The following is a 19,319-nucleotide window of genomic DNA, read 5'->3' as shown; positions in this document are numbered from 1 at the left end:
AAGGCGAAATGATCCCACATAAATAAATCTCAGGAGCAGAAAGTTGAGACAAAAAATATTAAAAAAATGAACCAATTAGAAATTTTGGAAATGAAAAAATGTCTTTTAGATTAAAAAGTTAATGCACACAGTAACCTATAGGCTTGAGCCAAAGAATTCATGACGGTGAGTACTCAGGAATTTACACAGAAAGGAGCATATAAAATTTGCTGGAAAATGTGAAGAGGTAGCTAGCATACATATGGAGGGTAGATTAAAGGGGTCTAACATTAAGGTTACTTCCTCTGCTGAGGAGCTTTCTTATACCAGATAAAGGTAGGTAGCATGTACACTTCAATAAACTGTTAGTGACATTACATTTTAACAGTACCTATATTAAATGTGTTGTAAGCATTTTTGCTGCAAATTGAAGCATTATACATTAAAACCGCTTTTTCTTTTCCCTGGTGGCGTAGTGGTTAAGAATACACCTGCCAATTTGGGGGACACGGGTTCGAGCCCTGGTCCAGGAAGATACCATGTGCCACAGAGCATCTAAGCCCATGTGCCACAGGCTTAGTAGTGTAATAGTAATAGTACCTTTAATCTCCTTTCAGAGTAGTAGTACCTTTAATCTCCTAATGGAAATTATGATCAAATTTGCAGGAATTTTTTTTATATACTAATTTTGGGGAAAACTCAAAAACTTGTCCCTGTAAAGAAAAGTGTATCTTTACCAGGGAGAGCCATCTTTGTGATGGTTATGTAAAGTCTTGCTTTTTGTTTGGTCTGGTTCATGATCTTCTCGTTCCAAGAATCCAACTGGTGTTGGCATTTAATGTGTGTGTATTTTATATGCAGTTGTCTCTAAGTTTATGAAATATGGCTAGTTGTGGCTTGGAAGGAGTAAATACGCTTTTGATTGAAATGTAACTAATTTTTTTAAATTTAAACAGTTGAACCCACTGTGAGCCTGATAAAAGGGCCAGATTCTTTAATTGATGGAGGAAATGAAACAGTAGCAGCCATTTGTATCGCAGCCACTGGAAAACCAGTTGCACATATTGATTGGGAAGGTGATCTTGGTGAAATGGAATCCACTACGACTTCTTTTCCAAATGAAACAGCAACAATTGTCAGCCAATACAAGCTTTTTCCTACCAGATTTGCTAGAGGAAGGCGGATTACTTGTGTTGTAAAACATCCAGCCTTGGAAAAGGACATCCGATATTCTTTCATATTAGACATACAGTGTAAGTAAAGAATAACATTTACCTTTTAAACATCATGCATTTTATTTTCTCCCTTTAACATAATTCTGTATCAAGCTGTCTTTAGTATGAATATTTAATATTCAGATATTGTTATAGATTTTCCTTGTTGACATTTTTTCTTAATTAAAAAAGAATATTTTCATGGCAATTCCATTTAACCAGAACATATTTATGTTTGTAAAGACAGACAATGATTTTAAAGTTGCTGTCCAACTTAAAATTATTTAGCCTTGTCCTTTTTAGACCTTAAAAATAAGCTAGATTGGGTGAATTGTGGAAATTTATACCTCAGAATGTGCAATACTTGGCGAAAAACAGCTCCTTCTCCAATCCAATTAATTTAGCTGTTACTCATTTTTATTGATTCTACCCATGATGTTTTCAGCAAGGATCTTTTACTTCCTAGATGCATTTTAATTAGTTTGAAAATTTGTGTTTTTTCAGTATTATTTCTAGTCTGATTTTATTGATCATGTTGTAAGATCCTCATAAAGGTAAAACAGAGTCATCGTTGGGATAATAATAATCTTAGATAAGGTTCAAACCTGGCCCACCTTGTGCTTTTATTTTTTTGGTTAAGGGATACTCTCTTGTGTGTATGTTTGTGTGGATATGTACATGTGTGTATATACTTTCCCCTCTTCTATAAAGTTTCTCATTTTTGATACATTCTTTGTGTAGCATTTTAAAATTTTGAGCAAGAGAAAAAGTGATGGTGTAGATAGCATATAGCAAAGATAATGAAAATTAAGTAGGTTAAAGATAAAATTAGGAGAAGTGTTTAGGTTCTGGGGTCATTTCCATCCATGCACAGATCATAAATCTAGGTAGGTTTTTGAAGGAAATGTTCTGTTTTTTGTTGTTATTGTTTTGTTTTTTTGATATGACATTCATGGAATTTTACACATATTCATTACACTTGGTATAATTAATGGGTTTTAAAACTAATTCTAAGGATCTTTTTAAACATTTACAGGGTTAAACTTGAGAAGCTGTGTTACATGGATGTTATTACCATTGTATTCTTGAGTGCAAATACAGTCCTAGTAGTAGTCCCTCGGTATCCATGAGGGATTGGTTCCAGGACTCCTTCAGTTACCAAAATCCGAGGATGCTCAAATCCTTTATATAAAATGGCATAGTATCAATATTTGTATGTAATCTACACACATCCTCCCATGTACTTTAAATAATCTCTAGATTACTTATAATACCTAATACAATGTAAATGTTATGTAAATAGCTATAAATTCAATGAAAATACTATGGAAATAGTTGCTGGTGTGCAGCAAATTCAAGTTTTGCTTTTTTGAACTTTGTAGAATTTCTTTTTTCCTGAATATTTTTCAACCACAGTTGGTTGAATCCACAGATGCTGAATTCATGGATACAGAGGGCTGACTGTACCTTCTTTTCGCCTCACTTATTTGGAGAATCCAAATAAAATTTTTCTTCTTTTTCTTTCTTGCTTTTACATACTTTTAACTTTTTCTTTTAAAATTTACATCCTGGTTTTAAGTACCATTAATATTTTTCTCATATATATTTTTTTCTTCCCTGTGTCTAATAATGACTGAAATTTTCTTCAGTATTTATACTATTATTTTTTTGTTTGCCTGAATGAAATTCTAAATGTGTAAAAATATTTCTCCTGATGTAAAACTTTATAATTATGGTTTAGATTTAGTGGCCTACTCCTAAAATGTTCTCAGAGTATTCTTTTCTCCTGTTAATTGGGCCCTCTGAAACATGTAAACAAAGCTTAAGGAGATAAAATCTTATATCCAGAATTCATATCTCAAAATTTGGAGGTATTCTTTGGGGATACTTTACTACCTATTTTCTCCTCCTTTGAAAATAACTTAAACTCACATACATCTGTACTGTTCTTTCAGTAACATTTTTTATTACCAATTTTAAGTTAGAAAAAATGTTTGTTAATTCTTTGTATTTATAAGAGGCAGACTTTTTTTTAAATTATTAAGGTAATTGTACCTTAGTATAAAAAGTTTAATTTTTTTACTACTTTTTTTTGTAAACCTTGCTTGATTGACTTCAGGCTTCCCTGCAGAGTTAAAGACTGACCTGGTCTCTCTCTAACTTCCCATCTGGCCACGTACTCTTTATCTAGTTTACTTGTATAGCTCACAGAAGGGTGGAACGTCCCTGTACCATACATAAATAGCATTTCTTTATCTTTTCTCTTAGTATCGTATTCTTTTCCTTCTTGGCGCTCATAACGGATTTTAAAGTTTTTAAAATGTCATCTTTCCTGTTACCATTAGAATGTAAATTTTGTGAATACAGAGTCTACATGTATACTAAACATCTAAAACAGTGCCTGTCACTTAATAGGAGCTGAACAATGGTGGTTGAATGAATGATTAGTATTGGATTTTACAGTTTGAAGGTATAAATTTATATTGATGGTAGATGTGGATAATTGCTCATTTAGCTAATTATATTGCACATATGCTAAAAGACCTTTGTGTACTTTTAGGCCATGAATAAAAATTTAATGTTTTAGAACAGTTGAGGCCTCAGATAATTTACTTTAGTTGTGATTATAGTCTTAGAAAGTTTGTCACATCTTTACATGCCCAAAGGATATTAATTAATTGTAATATAAGGAATCTTATTTTATTTTATTTTTTGTAATTGGTATCTCTTAGGGGATATTTCCTTTTGAATTAAACATTTCTTTAAAGACAGTTTTATGTAGTGACTTGGTACTTAAATGCCATGTCTCATCAAATTACCAACTATATTTTCTTTGTTCATATACCTCTGCGTATTTCATAACAGGGCTCTTACATTTTGCTTTTGGTGATTATAGGTTTGTGAATATTCTTACACTGTGTCCATAATGACTAGAATTGTACATGCTTATAGCTGCCTAGTGTTTGGTGCTCATTGTCCATTCATTCAATCATTCTTTTAGTCAACCAGTATTTACTGAGTACTGTATTCCTTATTTCTTATGTATATGAGAGAAGGAAAATACACCACTTCTAAAGTTGTGTATTATGTTAATGCTTTATCGTTGTGTATTGCATCTATCATTCACAAAAGATAATCTGTTGTATAATGCATTTATTTTATAGACGCTCCTGAGGTTTCAGTAACAGGCTATGATGGAAACTGGTTTGTAGGAAGAAAAGGTGTTAATCTCAAGTGTAATGCTGATGCAAATCCACCACCCTTCAAATCTGTGTGGAGCAGGTAATAATGTTAGATACTTCTAAAGAGAAATTATTTAAAAGTCAGAAGTATTCTTAAATGCATATTGGAAGTTTTTATCAGTGTAATATATGATTACACTAAGAGCTGGAAATTAAATTAAGGGTTTCTAAGTGTTTTTCTGCCCCACCTCTCCCCACCTTCCAGCCCCCACGATTCTGTTCCTCGGAGGCTACTTTGGCGATGTTAGCAATTCCTTCTGGTGTTTATCATCATTGGTCTTAAACTGCTGCTTCTTAATTTACTAATCTTTAACACTGTCTATTGACTTCTTATTATGAAAATGAAAATTTAATTTTATATCTACCCCTTCACACATAAACATACTCATATACATATTCCTGACCTTCATCGTCCCAATGAAATTAAGCTACTTTGAAATAAACTGTGTAATCGTTGCCTTCCTATGACAGGTAAATATTATTTACTGAGAGTTAAGTAGTATACTGGAATTTTGTTTTCTTTTGTTTCTAAAGCTGTTTGTTTTTCCTGAGGCTAATAATTGCTTCTCTTTACTTGTGTAGTTTACTATCTGAATATCCTTAATTCTCTTTATCTGTGGAATTTCAAACTGCTATACTGAGGTTTGCTTTCGTATTTCTCAGTGTTTGCACCCCTCCCCCCATGCCTCACACCTTCTCAGTCTAGAGAATTGTATCTGTCAACTGTGGATTCTCTTCTCTTCTCTTCTTTCTTTTTCTTTTCTTCTTTTTTTTTTTCCCCTTGGTCATTAACCCTGCTTTTTTTTTTGTTTGTTTGCTTGTACTGGAATTCCTATTTATTGTATACTAAACATTCTTTCTTATTAGTTTTCAGTTTTTGTTATTCTCCCAAGATTTCCTCGATCCCTCTGCTCCACTGATTGAAAATTTTCTTTTGACATATTTTCAGTTTCTAAGAGTGTTTTCTTATTCTCTGTTCATTTTCATAGCATCCTTTTCGTATTTTATGGATGTAGTATCTTCTGGTTTCTTCCTAGAGATACTAGAATTATTTCCTCTAAAGAGTTTTTTCTGCTTCTTACATATTGTTTCTTTTTTCCTCCAGGTTCTTTTTTTTGTTTTTTTGGTCTTTCATTTTGTAGATATTTCTTAATTTTCTCAGTTGTCCAGTCATTTCACAGTGATGCATTAAAATAAAATGCTGAGTGGAAACTCTTCAGCATTTTATTTTAAAAGTTACTTAAATCTACTGGGTAGATTCCACTTCGAGTGATCAACTAGAGAGGAGTTTATTTCACTGGGGGAGCTTCAGATATCAGTTACTGAAGAGTAGAATTCTTTTTTTCATGGCCATTCAGTTTATTTATTGAATTAACCTTCATTATTTTGCCTAAAACATAAATGCCTGGTATCTGTACAGAGTTGAGAGGAGTCTGTTTTTTTGTTTTTTCAACTTTCAACTGATCTTATTTTTAGCCCTCTGCCTCACTCTGGCCTTCTGCAGTAGTGAGTCAAACTCCAGATCTTGGGTTCAGTGGACCACACTAGCTGCTTCCTCATTCATATGCCTCCTGCAAGCACTTCTTCAGCTAAAAGCAGAGGTTTTCAGTCTTGGCACTGTTGACATTTTGGGCTGGATAAATCTTTGTTGTTGGAGGCAGTCTTGTGAATTGTGGGATGTTTAGTGGCATCCCTGGCCTCTATTCTCTACAGCCAGCGGCACATACTCCCCCCACCCCAAGTTGTGACAACCAAAACTGTCTCAAGACATACCAGGTATGTCCCCTGGAGACAGAATTACTCCTGATTGGGAAACATTGGCCTAAAGCATATATTGTTTTCCCCATCTGTTTTCTGTCTTCTAAAAGTTTATTGAAACATCTGATGAATTCTACCTCCTGTTCTCTTTCTCCGCGTTGGTTTTTAATAGTTTTTTCATTCCTTTAATCTTACTTTAGGTGGTATTTTGTGGGTGCAAGGAAAGAGTATATTTGGTCAATCTATTGTCTTTTAGCAAAGATAAAGTTTTAAAAGTAGAGAAGACCTTCCATTTACATTTTCTTCAATGTGGGAAGAAGGCATTGGTTAAGATGTGTGATAGGGTATTTCTAAAAGTCATACAATTCTGAGTTCTTATCCTGGTGTCTGTACTGGGAGATGTCTTTTTTTTTTTTGCGGTACGCGGGCCTCTCACTGTTGTGGCCTCTCCCATTGCGGAGCACAGGCTCCGGACGCGCAGGCTCAGAGGCCATGGCTCACGGGCCCAGCCGCTCCGCGGCCTGTGGGATCTTCCCGGACCGGGGCACGAACCCGTATCCTCTGCATCGGCAGGCAGACTCTCAACCACTGCGCCATCAGGGAAGCCCGGAGATGTCTTTTTTAAATAAGTTATTTAACCTTTCTAATCCTTTGTTTCCTCATTGATAATGGTACCCCATAGAGTTTTTGTGAGGGTAGAGACAGTGAATATAAATCATGTAACATAGGTACAGGAGCATGGAAGGTGCTTAGCGTGTCATTTGTTGTGAGTTTAATATGATATTTAGATTTTTCTAGCTTATTTGAATAAACAACTTTAAAGGATTATAAGCCATTTTTACATTTCTCAGAATTAAAGGGGTTAGAATTTTGGGCCCAAAGTACAGAGCTAACTGATAAGATACATAGACTTCATATTCATTCTTATACTCCTAGAAAAAGGTTTACCTTTTGAAAGCTGATGCTTGTAAAAATGTTCTTTCCAAAGTCCTCTTAAGAAGAAGATATGGGGTTTTTGTTTTTGTTCTTTAAACCATGTAAGAATATTACCTTTATCCTTCAATGCAAATTAACGTCATAGCAACTGTAAAAGATTTTACTGATTATTCTTTTATGCACTTGAGATCACAGACCAAAATCCTTCCATCTGTTTTCCAGTGTTGATTTGCTTCTTTCTACCTTTTCATTGTTCTGTGTTCTTATTACCTGTGTAATTAGTTGTTGGTCTCCTACTAATGTGCTTAGATCATTGAAAGCAAGGACCTAATCTTATTTACCTGTGCATTTCAGCAACACCAGCAGAGCAGAGTATGGTAAATAGTAAGTTCTTAGTAATTAAATAATGGATGGCTGAGTGAACGAGTGAATGCACTTTTTGAAAATCTGCTTAGCTCAAACTGTAGTAGTAGTTGAGTGCCTGGGTTTACTTCACTTTTTATCCTCTTATCTTAAAAAATAATTTATGGGCTGTAAAAACACTTTCAAAATAAAGACCTATTGGTTTTTTCCCCCCCATGGGGTATACCCTAAGGTTGGAAAAATGAGGTATAACAGTATACTTAGTTCCATTGCAATGAATGGTTTTAGAGTTCTTGTAGTGGGATTTTATTCCTATTATGGTTTATAATAATGTGTACACCAGATAGGACCTTTTAACCCAATTAGTAGAGAAACCATTTAAAAAGAGTTATTATTGATACCAAAGGTGCATTGGTTTTTGTTGTCACAGATTTTGTTGTTCACCTTATGAGTGAAATTATTGTATAAGAAGACCCTTGTTGGTGCTTTAGAAATTAACCATCTTTGGATAGGGCACAGTATAGATTTATTTGTTCCGTATTAAATGTTGCTCTTTAAATATGTTACAGAAGGTGCTAAAACATTATCATGTACTAAAATGATGACTTTTCATTAAGCAAGTTGTAGATGTATCATGTATAGATTCATAATTCACTGAGAATTATTTTAATTCTTTGGATACTATGGGTATGTCTTCAAATAATGTATATTTCTAATTTTCCAGTTTTCCAAATGTAATTCTTTAAAAATCACATATTTTTTTCTCTCCTTCCCTCCTATTCCCTCTAATGTTAGCCTAGCTTCACTTATATTAATTGATATGAATTGATATTTTGAAAGAATGGGTATTCTTAATGGACTTTATCAATTAATTCATCTCTATTAAAATGAAAATTCATAACATATGCTTTTATTTCATAGTGACTTTTACCTAAAGGATACTGATTCTTTCACTGACAACTAGGAAGTATAATATCTTATTTAAATAGCTGTCAATGAATAGAATCTGAAGATATTTAAAGTAATTTTGTGCCTTTTAAAATATAGGTTGGATGGACAGTGGCCTGATGGTTTATTGGCTTCAGACAATACTCTTCATTTTGTCCATCCACTGACTTTCAATTATTCTGGTGTTTATGTCTGTAAAGTGACCAATTCCCTTGGTCAAAGAAGTGATCAAAAGGTCATCTATATTTCAGGTAAGTTACTGTTTACTCACAAAATGAGTTACTTAAATTATTTCTGTAACAACAATCATAACAATAACGCTATGATCTAGGCAGTAATTTATACTTGTGAAGATACATATTCCTCAGTGTGAGGTTTTCCAGATAATCTACCTGAAATACATAGGTAAAGTGGCATTCCATTACTTAAAAAATGTCAAAACGTCTCTGCAATAAGTTCATATACATTTTAAGACCTTATGCATATAGCTAATTTTTCAGTTAAATAGTATTAGATATTCTTTTTATTGGTAGTGTGTACCCTTCTAGGTTCTTTCGTATTTACACCAAGAATAAATGTTGGATTTTTTTGTTTGTTTTTGGTAAGCTACTCTGCACATGTGTCTAATAAATAAAATGGGATATCAATTTTGATGAACCTCTTATTAAATATCATTGTCACTCAATATGAGGCTATACCATATAGAGTTACTGAGAGGTGAAGTAGGAACGCTACTGAAAATGTTCCAATGAAATAAAATTTAAGATGTGCTTTATGGTCAGTCCATAAGCCACTAAGAACTTAGAATTTATGCATTCCATTTGTTTCACTGTGAATGTTTTTATCAATTTGACTGAGTATATATTTGGGTATTTACAAAACATAGTTGGAGCCAAAAATATATTTTTCCTGGGTGTAGCTATAAATAATAAATTATCAATGGAATGCTTATTTATAAAAATTATATAAATATTTTAAACGTCTCCCTCCTGACTATAAGAATGTAGCAATCTTTGTGTCTAACAAATGGAAAGTTAGAGGAAAAAGGAAGAGAATCTTGAGAAATGGAGGTTTGTATGGTAATTAGATAATAGGTAGTTAAGATTTTTTTCTGTGTTCAGTCTAAAACTAAATTTTCTTAAATCGAAGTGTAGTTGATTTATAATGTTTCATGTCTACAACAAAGTGATTCAGTTTTATATATGTATAGATATATATTCTTTTTCAGATTCTTTTCCATGATTTTAGAGAAATTTTAAGCTTGCATTAATGTTACATTCTTAGTCCTTCTGTGATCACTTAATCTAAGAACAGTTTCCCATATTATTTTCTCATGATATTTACCACAGTTTGTAGTTGTATGATTATTTATTTACCTATTATCTATCCTCATATTTAAACAATTTGTGTGTTTGTTTTTTTTTATTACTGTATACTCAGCACTTAGTGCCTGGCACATGATACACAATTTTTTTTGGCATGTATCTCACAAGAAGATTAGAGCTTTGTACATCTCTAGCTAGTCCTTTCTGCCAACAGCAGTGCTTTGGTGTAAATCTATTAGGATATTAGTCTCTCTTTCTTCCCTTAGAGGTTTTTTTATTTAAAAAAAAAGAAAAGGAATCTTAAAGCCACAGGAAATCCATATTTAAAATGTGGTTACCTAAGGACCGATTACTTTTTATTTCTGTTGTACAAAATTTGGTGTGGGATATTACTTGTAAATCCTAGGCTCAATGTGTTCTAATTATGTAATCATTTAAATATCAAGCCTCAATTTTGGCGTCTTATCTATTGGTGATATGTTAAATTTATATCTTTGGTATTCTGGGTCCATTTCCCAGTACTCGTGATTTGTGCATCCCACTGCGTATTAGTGATCATTAACCTCCTATGTAGAAGTATAATATGCATTCAGAACTGAGTTCCTCATCTTTCTTCTGCCTCTTGCCACCGAATCTCTTTCTCCAGCAGTCTTTGTTTGCCTTTTCTGTTATTGGTAGCTCCATCCTTACATTTGCTCAGGGCATGAAATCCTTGATACTTACTCCTGATTTTAATTTTCCCCTCATACCCCACCCCATCCATCAACAAATTGATATGAGCTCTCTCATTATGTTATATACAGAACCTTACCAATTCTCCACTTTTGTTGCCAGTATTCTGGCACAAACCATCAGGCAACCCTTACTTCACTATAGAACAGCCATTTAATTTTCCTACTTTTCAATCTGTCATCAAATGAGCAGGCAGAATAATCCTTTTAAAGGGCATGTTGGATCATGTCGGTCCTCTCCTCCAAACCTTCCATGGACTTCCCATTTTGCCCACAATGAAAACCAAATCTTTACAGTGATTTATAAGCTCTGTACACGTTATGGCCCTAGATTATCTCCCTGAGCTCACCTCTTATTATATACCTTGTACACCTGGCTTCAGCCACCCTGGCCACTTTGCTGTTCTCTGAACAGAACAGGCACATTCCTACCTCAGAGTCATTGCACTTTCTGTTTCCACTGCCTAGAATGTTCTTCAGATATCCTCATACCTCTTTCCTAGGAAAGAGGTATTTGTTCAAATATCACCTTCACAGCCATATTTAAAATTGAAACCTCAGGCTTCCCTGGTGGCGCAGTGGTTGAGAGTCCACCTGCCGATGCAGGGGACACGGGTTCATGCCCTGGTCTGGGAAGATCCCACATGCCGCAGAGTGGCTGGGCCCGTGAGCCATGGCCACTGAGCCTGTGCGTCCGGAGCCTGTGCTCCGCAACGGGAGAGGCCACAGCAGTGAGAGGCCCACCTACCGCAAAAAAAAAAAAAATTGAAACCTCTCTCTTCTCACCCCTTTACTACTGTCTGTCATTCTTCTCTGCCTTATTTTTTCTCTGCAGTACATATTACCATGTGACATACTACATATTTTATTTGTATGCTTGCCTGTTTTTACCCCCACTAGAACATATGTCCTAAGAGGGCAGGAGTTTTGTGTGCTTTAATCAATACTGTATTCTCACCCTCTGCAGCAATCTTTAGCACATAGTAAGTGTTCAGTAAACTTTTGTCGCATGCATGAATACATTTGAGAAGAAAATAATCAGGAAAGAATAAAAAATTCAGTCTGCATTTATGTGAAATTTTTTTTTTGACAGAGGTACTAATATACCGCTGATGATAAACTTTACACATTTTAAAATCAACCTCTACTAAGTCTTATAAGAGTCGAAACAAAACTTTGAGTAAATATGAAAAATCACAGTTAATTACCACTGAGTACTTCAGAAAAAGATAGCATTATATGAGATGGTTTTCTTTAAGTAATCATCAAGAATTAGACTTAATTTTCTGTCCAGTCTTTAATACAGTATACTGTACTGAGTTTAGTTAGGTCCTCTACGAGCTTCTTAGTGTATATAATGTATCCTAGATATAAATTGCTTTCCCCAACAGACTATTAAAGCCTACTAGTAGGCTTTTATCACAATAACAGGACATAACTTATACAGTAAATGATCAGAAAGTTAATCTTTTTCATTGTGAGTTATATGTACCCATTTTCCTCTAGGAAAACATTTTAATCTCAATAATAAAATTTATATTTTAAAATTTCATAGATGATATTTTAAAATATTTGTAAAAGGAAGGTATGCTATGACTGGAGGCTAAAAAGTTCTACCCACAACAGAATAGAATTAGCAACTCTGAGTTATTTGAAATTTTGTTATACGTTTTCCCACATTGGCATAAGTTATTGTGCAAGAGGTACAGTATTCAAGATTGCAATATTCAACTTCAGTTATTACTCATGGTGGTACAGTGGCTCTTTGTCCAGGACTAACCGACTGCTTGAAATTGTGTTTTTCTAGTTGCTTTTGGTGTGTGTGTTTTTTCCCTGATACCTCTTACATCTCTGAGACTAGAGAAGCAAATTTTCTTATATCACTTAAGTTCCTCATGCCTAAAAATCAAAGTATATTCCTATGCAAATCTTGAATTTCAAATCATATAATTTGAATGAATTTCAATCCAGACATAATGAGACGCACTTAATTTAGCAATCCTTCAACTTTAACATTTATAGGGCTTCCCTGGTGGTGCAGTGGTTGAGAGTCTGCCTGCCGATGCAGGGGATATGGGTTCATGCCCCGGTCCGGGAGGATCCCACATGCCGCGGAGCGGCTGGGCCCGTGAGCCATGGCCGCGGAGCCTGTGCGTCCGGAGCCTGTGCTCCGCAATGGGAGAGGCCACAACAGTGAGAGGCCCGTGTACCGGAAAAAAAAAAAAAAAAAAAAACTTTAACATTTATAGATTTTGTTTATTTAAACAATTTATATAGTCTAAAAGAAAAGGGAACCAATTCATTCATTTTTTAACACAGTAATTATTAGGCTAAAATATACTTCATAGCTACAGAGTTTTTACTGGACTGTTCGTTTTTCTATTTGGCAGAACTCGTTAATTTGAAAAAGAAACTTAAGAAGTTGTGTGTGGAGAACTCAGAATCTACTAGTTTATTACATTTGTTATATATTTATTTATCACATTTAGCAAAGAATATAAAAAAATAACAACTGAATAAATAAGGAATGCTTATTTATTTATGGGAACGATTTGTAAATCATGATAAATAAGTAGCTGTTAGTGATTACAAAATTGTCCTCCTGCCTCCTTACACAAAGAATGACTCTCACTGTAATTATCTTGGAGCAGAGCAAGAATTGGAAAGCATGAATAAATGTCTCATGTGAATCAAGATATGTCCATTGCTTAAGATACAAAATATAACGTTTAGCAATAGTCCCTCTTATTAATAGTGAGGCTATGCTATTTTTTTAATTAATTAATTTTATTTTTGGCTGTGTTGGGCCTTCATTGCTGTGCTCGGGCTTTCTCTAGTTGTGGCGAGTGGGGGCTACTCTTCGTTGCGGTGCGCGGGATTCTCACTGCAGTGGCATCTCCTGTTGCGGAGCACGGGCTCTAGGTGCGTGGGCTTCAGTAGTTGCAGCATGCAGGCTCAGTAGTGGTGGCTCGCGGGCTCTAAAGCGCAGGCTCTGTAGTTGTGGCGCGCGGGCTTAGTTGCTCCCCGGCATGTGGGGTCTTCCCGGACCAGGGCTTAAACCCGTGTCCCCTGCATTGGCAGGCGGATTCTTAACCACTGCGCCACCAGGGAAGCCCTATGCTTTTTTTACACTAGTTGAGGAGGGGCTGGTAGGTTTGAAAATTTCTAGAACTGCTGACAAAATAAAATTTTTAAATAGATTTTTTTTGGTTACTCTTTTTTTGTTGTTAGATTTTCTGAAAGTTGTATTTTGTTAAATCTCAGTTAAATACACAGTAGATGTCCATTTGTGTTCACATAAAGAACATTACAAGTAGAAATAAATGTCAGTGATTTTTTCTTTTTAAGAATACTTCATTAAAATGTACAGTTATGTATCATATTTGGTGAGAGCTGATGTACATGTACTATTCTGAGAAAAATACCATTTCATCAAGAGCTATCAAAAACTTTAAAAATTTTATGTGCACAAAAATGTGTTAATTTTAAATCATTAATTAGGTGATTTGTGCTTTTGTTTAAACATGCTGATGCCCATTTATTATAATACTTTTTCTTTTGGGAATCATTGTGAAGATGACATTTAATATGTAAAACTTCCATTAGTCCTCCTCCTCAGAAAATACATGAGTTGTCTTATAAATGATTAATTTTTAGTCTGTTTCTTTAATATCCTGGTTCTGTGAGGTTGGATTATATGAGGCTTTACTACTTTTATAATAGAAATGATCCTGCAATTTCACAATTTTTTTTTTAAGATTGAATTTGTACAACTAGTGAATTTGTTCTCACAAATTAAAACTCTTCTTTGATTCATTTACTTACATATAATATGATAACTAATTCACTTCAAGGTACTTGACTGGATTGCCTGTTATATTGGTTTAAACTCATAGGAAATTACTTATAATGTACTTGTTACATTTTACACTGTACTTGCTAAAGTTTTACTACATTCTATACATATGGCATTCCGTGATGAAACCTATTTCAGTAAGTATTTTTCTTTAGCTTGTAATTTTAGAATAACTTACCCCATGTAGATTTAGTATTTTTCTAACAATCACTTTTTAAAAGCTCTGTCAGTACCACTCATTTAAAAATTAATTATAAGAGATTACCATTTGGGTCATTTATTTTTTATCAATGAAGAAATTCAAGATTTTTGAAGTCATCCTTTCTTCAAACTCTAGAATTTTGTGTAACATGACCTACAAATACCACTTAATTGATAATTAACCAATCTTTAATTTTTACTATTTATGTTTAGCTGCTTTTTAATATTAATGGCTATTTACTCTGTAATCTAATGGCAATACACAGGATCATTTGCATCTAATATTTAAGTATCCTTAGAATGTTCTCTCTAAAATATTAGCTGCTCTTTCTGAGACTCCATCCTAAAGCAATGTGACATTGAATTTTGCAGACATGGTTGAAATTTCTCAGTTTCCTTAATGTTCATATCTTACCCATGGAATATAGACATGATGATGACATTTTTATAATACTATATAGTTTATAACATGTTTTTACTTTGTCTATTGGTCTCATTTGTTAATAGCCCATCTGGCTAACATAAATATGTGCTTTTTATTTTTTAAATCACTAAATAATGGTATATACTACATATGTCCTTTCTAAAAATTAAAGAGTTTTCTTTATTTAAGGAAAATATTTTTGAGAGAATTATTAAGTCAACAGCTTATACTATGGCCACTTAACAAGAATCTATAGTTTTTCATTCTTTTAAAGATAAGTTCAGCTCTTACAAAAATAAACTATATTAGGTAAAGATGGATTTCAAGAAAACATATTTTAATTTTTTCATTCTTTTATTATTCTGTTATTTCCTTGTGCTACTGGCTAAGAAAATGTACATTTGAATGATTCGATTTAATTTTTTAGTAATGATAATTCTTAAGCCAGCTGTATATAGGACACTTAAATAATAGTTTTAATTTAAAAGAAAAAGTATTTCTTAGAATACAGTGTCACACTTAAACTTGGAATAGAATAATTTAGGATTTACGCCATACATAATTTTTCATTCCCTTTACATAATTGGTAACTAAGTGTCAGATTTATTTTTTTTTACATGTAGAAGTATCACTACTTTCTAATCTTAAATTAAGAATGAAAAACTATTGTTACTATGAATATATTTTCATTAACTGTGCTGTCTTTTCAACTTGCTGCTGAATCAGCCTGCATTGACATTCTTTGCCTTTCTGTGTCTTGTCTATCTTTACCGTTTCCATTAGATCCTCCTACTACTACCACCCTTCAGCCCACCATTCAATGGCATCCCTCAACTGCTGACTTCGAGGATCTAGCAACAGAACCAAAAAAATTGCCCTTCCCATTGTCAACTTTGGCAACAATTAAGGATGACACAATTGGCACAATCATTGCTAGTGTAGTGGGTGGGGCTCTCTTCGTAGTACTTGTAAGTGTTTTGGCTGGAATATTCTGCTATAGGAGAAGACGGACGTTTCGTGGAGACTACTTTGCCAAGAACTACATTCCACCATCAGATATGCAAAAAGAATCACAGATAGATGTTCTTCAACAAGATGAGCTTGATTCTTACCCAGACAGTGTAAAAAAAGAAAACAAAAATCCAGTGAACAATCTAATACGGAAAGACTATTTAGAAGAGCATGAAAAAACGCAGTGGAACAATGTAGAAAATCTCAGTAGGTTTGAAAGACCAATGGATTATTATGAAGATCTAAAAATGGGAATGAAGTTCGTCAGCGATGAACAGTATGATGAAAATGAAGATGACTTAGTTTCACATGTAGATGGTTCCGTAATTTCCAGGAGGGAGTGGTATGTTTAGCAGCCACTAAATGTGACTTAACTATGTACAATGTTTCATTCATACTAGTTGATCATTTTCAGATTGTTCATACTTTTTCTCGAGGAATAATAAGCTTTTCAACTTGATTTTCAAGCTTTTTATATTCTAATTTGACAAACAGAAATGTAAAATCTGGGTTCAGTGTATCTGAGCTGCTTTACAGTTTTTTTTTCAATGCTGTACTACTGTCTCAAGATTTAAATTTTAATGCAGAGTACTTTACTGGTCTGAGGCACACAGGTAAGAAGAAATGTCAACATTAAATGAATGACTTTTTTGGTACAAAAGTTAAAAAAAAAAAAGGAAACTACCTTGGCATTGTGTATTAAATGTTTACCTAAGACTATTATCTCAAGTAAAATGTTTGTTAAACATATACCTCTCAAAATTTATCACCACTAAATGATACTACATCAAAATTGACTATAAAACTAATTCAAGAAATGTTTATATATATTTTTAGTATACAAAAAAATTCAGCCTGATGAAACACCTTTTCTTTTCAGACATTATTTTCTATGTTTCTATACAAATGGAATCTTTACCTCTGCATTTTAATGAGCCTTGCCATAATTACTGTAGAGTGGCTTTTCAAAGGTATTTTGTTGCACTAAAAACTGTGGTAGTACACTCAGTGAACATGATGTGTGGAAGAGCATAATTAGCTGATCAATATTTTTGTCCAGAATACATACAAGAGTAATAAAAACATGCCTTTTAAACATGGTAATTACTACAATCTTTTCATCTCTGGAGGGCAGTGCTTATATTGTCATGTGAACATAGGTTTTGGTACATGAAGTGGTAGTTTTGTTTTAATGATTTATGTCCTAAATATAATAATAATAATGAAAAGATGGTACATAGTTTAATAGAGTACAGCGAGAGCATTTCAGTATATGGAAAACCATGGGTAAAACAAGCATTGGAGTACCATTTTTAGAAATGAGACAAACATTTCAGCCAAGAATCTGTGCAGAGAATTTTGTAGACCATCTTGTTTTAGTCATTTATTATTGATGTTGTTCAAATGGATAAATATATAGGAAAAAAATAGAATAAACTTGGAAATTTGAGATTTAACAAGAAAAAATCTGAATTATAGAACCAATCACTAGCACTTGCTGATCGATATTGACAAACCATCCCCCTTTTCCTCCTAAATGTATGTATGTGTTTCAAGATTTTTGTTTTTCCAATTAAAACTGGAAACATCATGAGGTCTTTTTGTTTTGTTTTTTGTTTTTTACATAATTAAGTATATCCTTTCCAAAATCATGTATCTTTTGAAAAAGAAATCTTACCTAAATCTTCAAATGTGGATCTTCTTTGTTAGGTAATTAAATTGCTTCTACAGTGGAGTCCTATACAATTATAATGATGACAACTATTTTGAAGACCAAAGAATATGTTTTATCTGTTGATGATTCATTTGAAAAAAGGACTGTGTAGAATTGCCTTAGGAGTTTTTCCAGGGAGTTGAAATAGAAGTTAGCAGGAGAATCATAAATTAAATAACTTATTTTGTTAATAAAACGGCAAAGTAGATACTTTTTTTTCACCTTCCCAACTGCTCCCTTCCCAACCCTCATCAAATCTAAAAAAATGTTTTTATAAGGCAAAGTTCTAACATGTTCATAGAATTTTGCAAGTAGTGAAGGCTTTATTCTCAGTGATTATAACCTAGTTTCCTTTATTTTAACATAGCAGTATTTTGTGGAAGTTTGAAATCTATTTTATTTCTCTCCCTCAAACACTTAGTATAACAGTAAAGTGTTGGTTAAGGATACAGTTAAGTTCATTGATGTCTTGTTAAAAATATTTGGTTTAAATATGGCTAACCACTGACCAATATTAAGACTCTTTGGTCCCAATCATTGGAAGAAAAACTTTCTTGATAATACCTTATGATCAAAGTGACTTTATTTTTTTATTTAAATGTTAGCAATGATATGGCCATAAGAAAGATGAGTCTAAAACTTTTTTCCATGGAAGATGTGAATTTGTGGCTTTTTTGAGCAAAACATCCTCTTTAGTGGTTTGAAGTGTCATATGAATCTGAGAAGAGTAATCCCATTTAGAATATTGTACAAATCACAACTTGACTCTAATCCGAAGGAAATTAGCAATGTATTCCAAGAACTGTATTTTAAAATATAAATATCTACTTAGTGATCATGAACTTTCTTTTAAATAGTGGCCATTGTGTGGTTAGGGTTTTTTGTTTAGTTTTTGTTGGTTTGTTTTTTTGGGGGTTTTTTTTGGCAGTAGGGAGTGACATGGAACACTGCAAGTGAGTATTTGATATATTCTGCATCCTTTCTAAATCATTTGGCAAGCTACTAAAAGACTTCAGAATTTTAAGAATATGATATGATACTAGTGCTTAAGACTTTCTGAAGCATTGCACTATTGTTTATTAGAGCTTTATGTATGTTTACTGTACATAGAGACTTGTTTGTAAACATAGTCATATTAATAAACAATTTTTTAAATTACTTTTTGAGTATCAGTAATGTGCACAGCTAATTGATGTATTGAACTCCTACTCTCTTCTTGGAAAAGGTGGAAGAATAGTTTTACTTTATTTTGGCTGTGTTTATTGCCTTTATATTTGAACTGGTTTTTCATTTTTGTGTTCACTTTAGAGTTTTCTTTCACAGTAGTTAAAGTACTTCAGTGATACAGTGGAGATGAATTCAACTCTTTGTTTTTCCCTTTTTTGCATTTTTATTAAAATATGTTGAAACTTTAATAGACTAGGGGTTGACTTTAAAAGTGGTATCTGAGAAGTACTTTATAGTTGAAAGATATAGTATTTTACCATGTGCCTGAAAGGTTTCTGTTTGATAAGTCTAACATTAAAGAAACCATTAGGGTTTTTCAGTAGTAGGTATTGCTTCTGATAGCCATATATAGGAAAGTTATAATGGTAAGCCTGGCTGAATGTTCGCATA

General features: G+C 33.3%; 1 protein-coding gene across 3 annotated transcripts in view; it reads left to right on the top strand.

The window, feature by feature from the left end:
• NECTIN3 (nectin cell adhesion molecule 3) overlaps positions 1 to 19,319 on the top strand; it is a 137,512-nt gene that overhangs the window by 58,271 nt on the left and 59,922 nt on the right. Inside the window, exons 3-6 of one of the 3 annotated variants that reach the window (XM_004272073.3) lie at positions 936 to 1,232; positions 4,358 to 4,475; positions 8,540 to 8,691; positions 15,761 to 17,579. In XM_004272073.3, coding sequence (XP_004272121.1) covers positions 936 to 1,232; positions 4,358 to 4,475; positions 8,540 to 8,691; positions 15,761 to 16,341 — 1,148 coding nt within the window. In that variant the 3' untranslated portion in view covers positions 16,342 to 17,579. Of the gene's footprint in view, positions 1 to 935; positions 1,233 to 4,357; positions 4,476 to 8,539; positions 8,692 to 15,760; positions 17,580 to 19,319 lie in introns of those variants that run through there. The other 2 variants (XM_004272074.3, XM_049710320.1) reach the window with 2 other exon arrangements.

This window comes from Orcinus orca, chromosome 5 (assembly GCF_937001465.1).
Source record: "Orcinus orca chromosome 5, mOrcOrc1.1, whole genome shotgun sequence".
NCBI classification, from domain to species: domain Eukaryota; kingdom Metazoa; phylum Chordata; class Mammalia; order Artiodactyla; family Delphinidae; genus Orcinus; species Orcinus orca.
The sequence above is the reverse complement of the archived record's forward strand: the minus strand, read 5'-3'. Positions and strand labels throughout refer to the sequence as shown.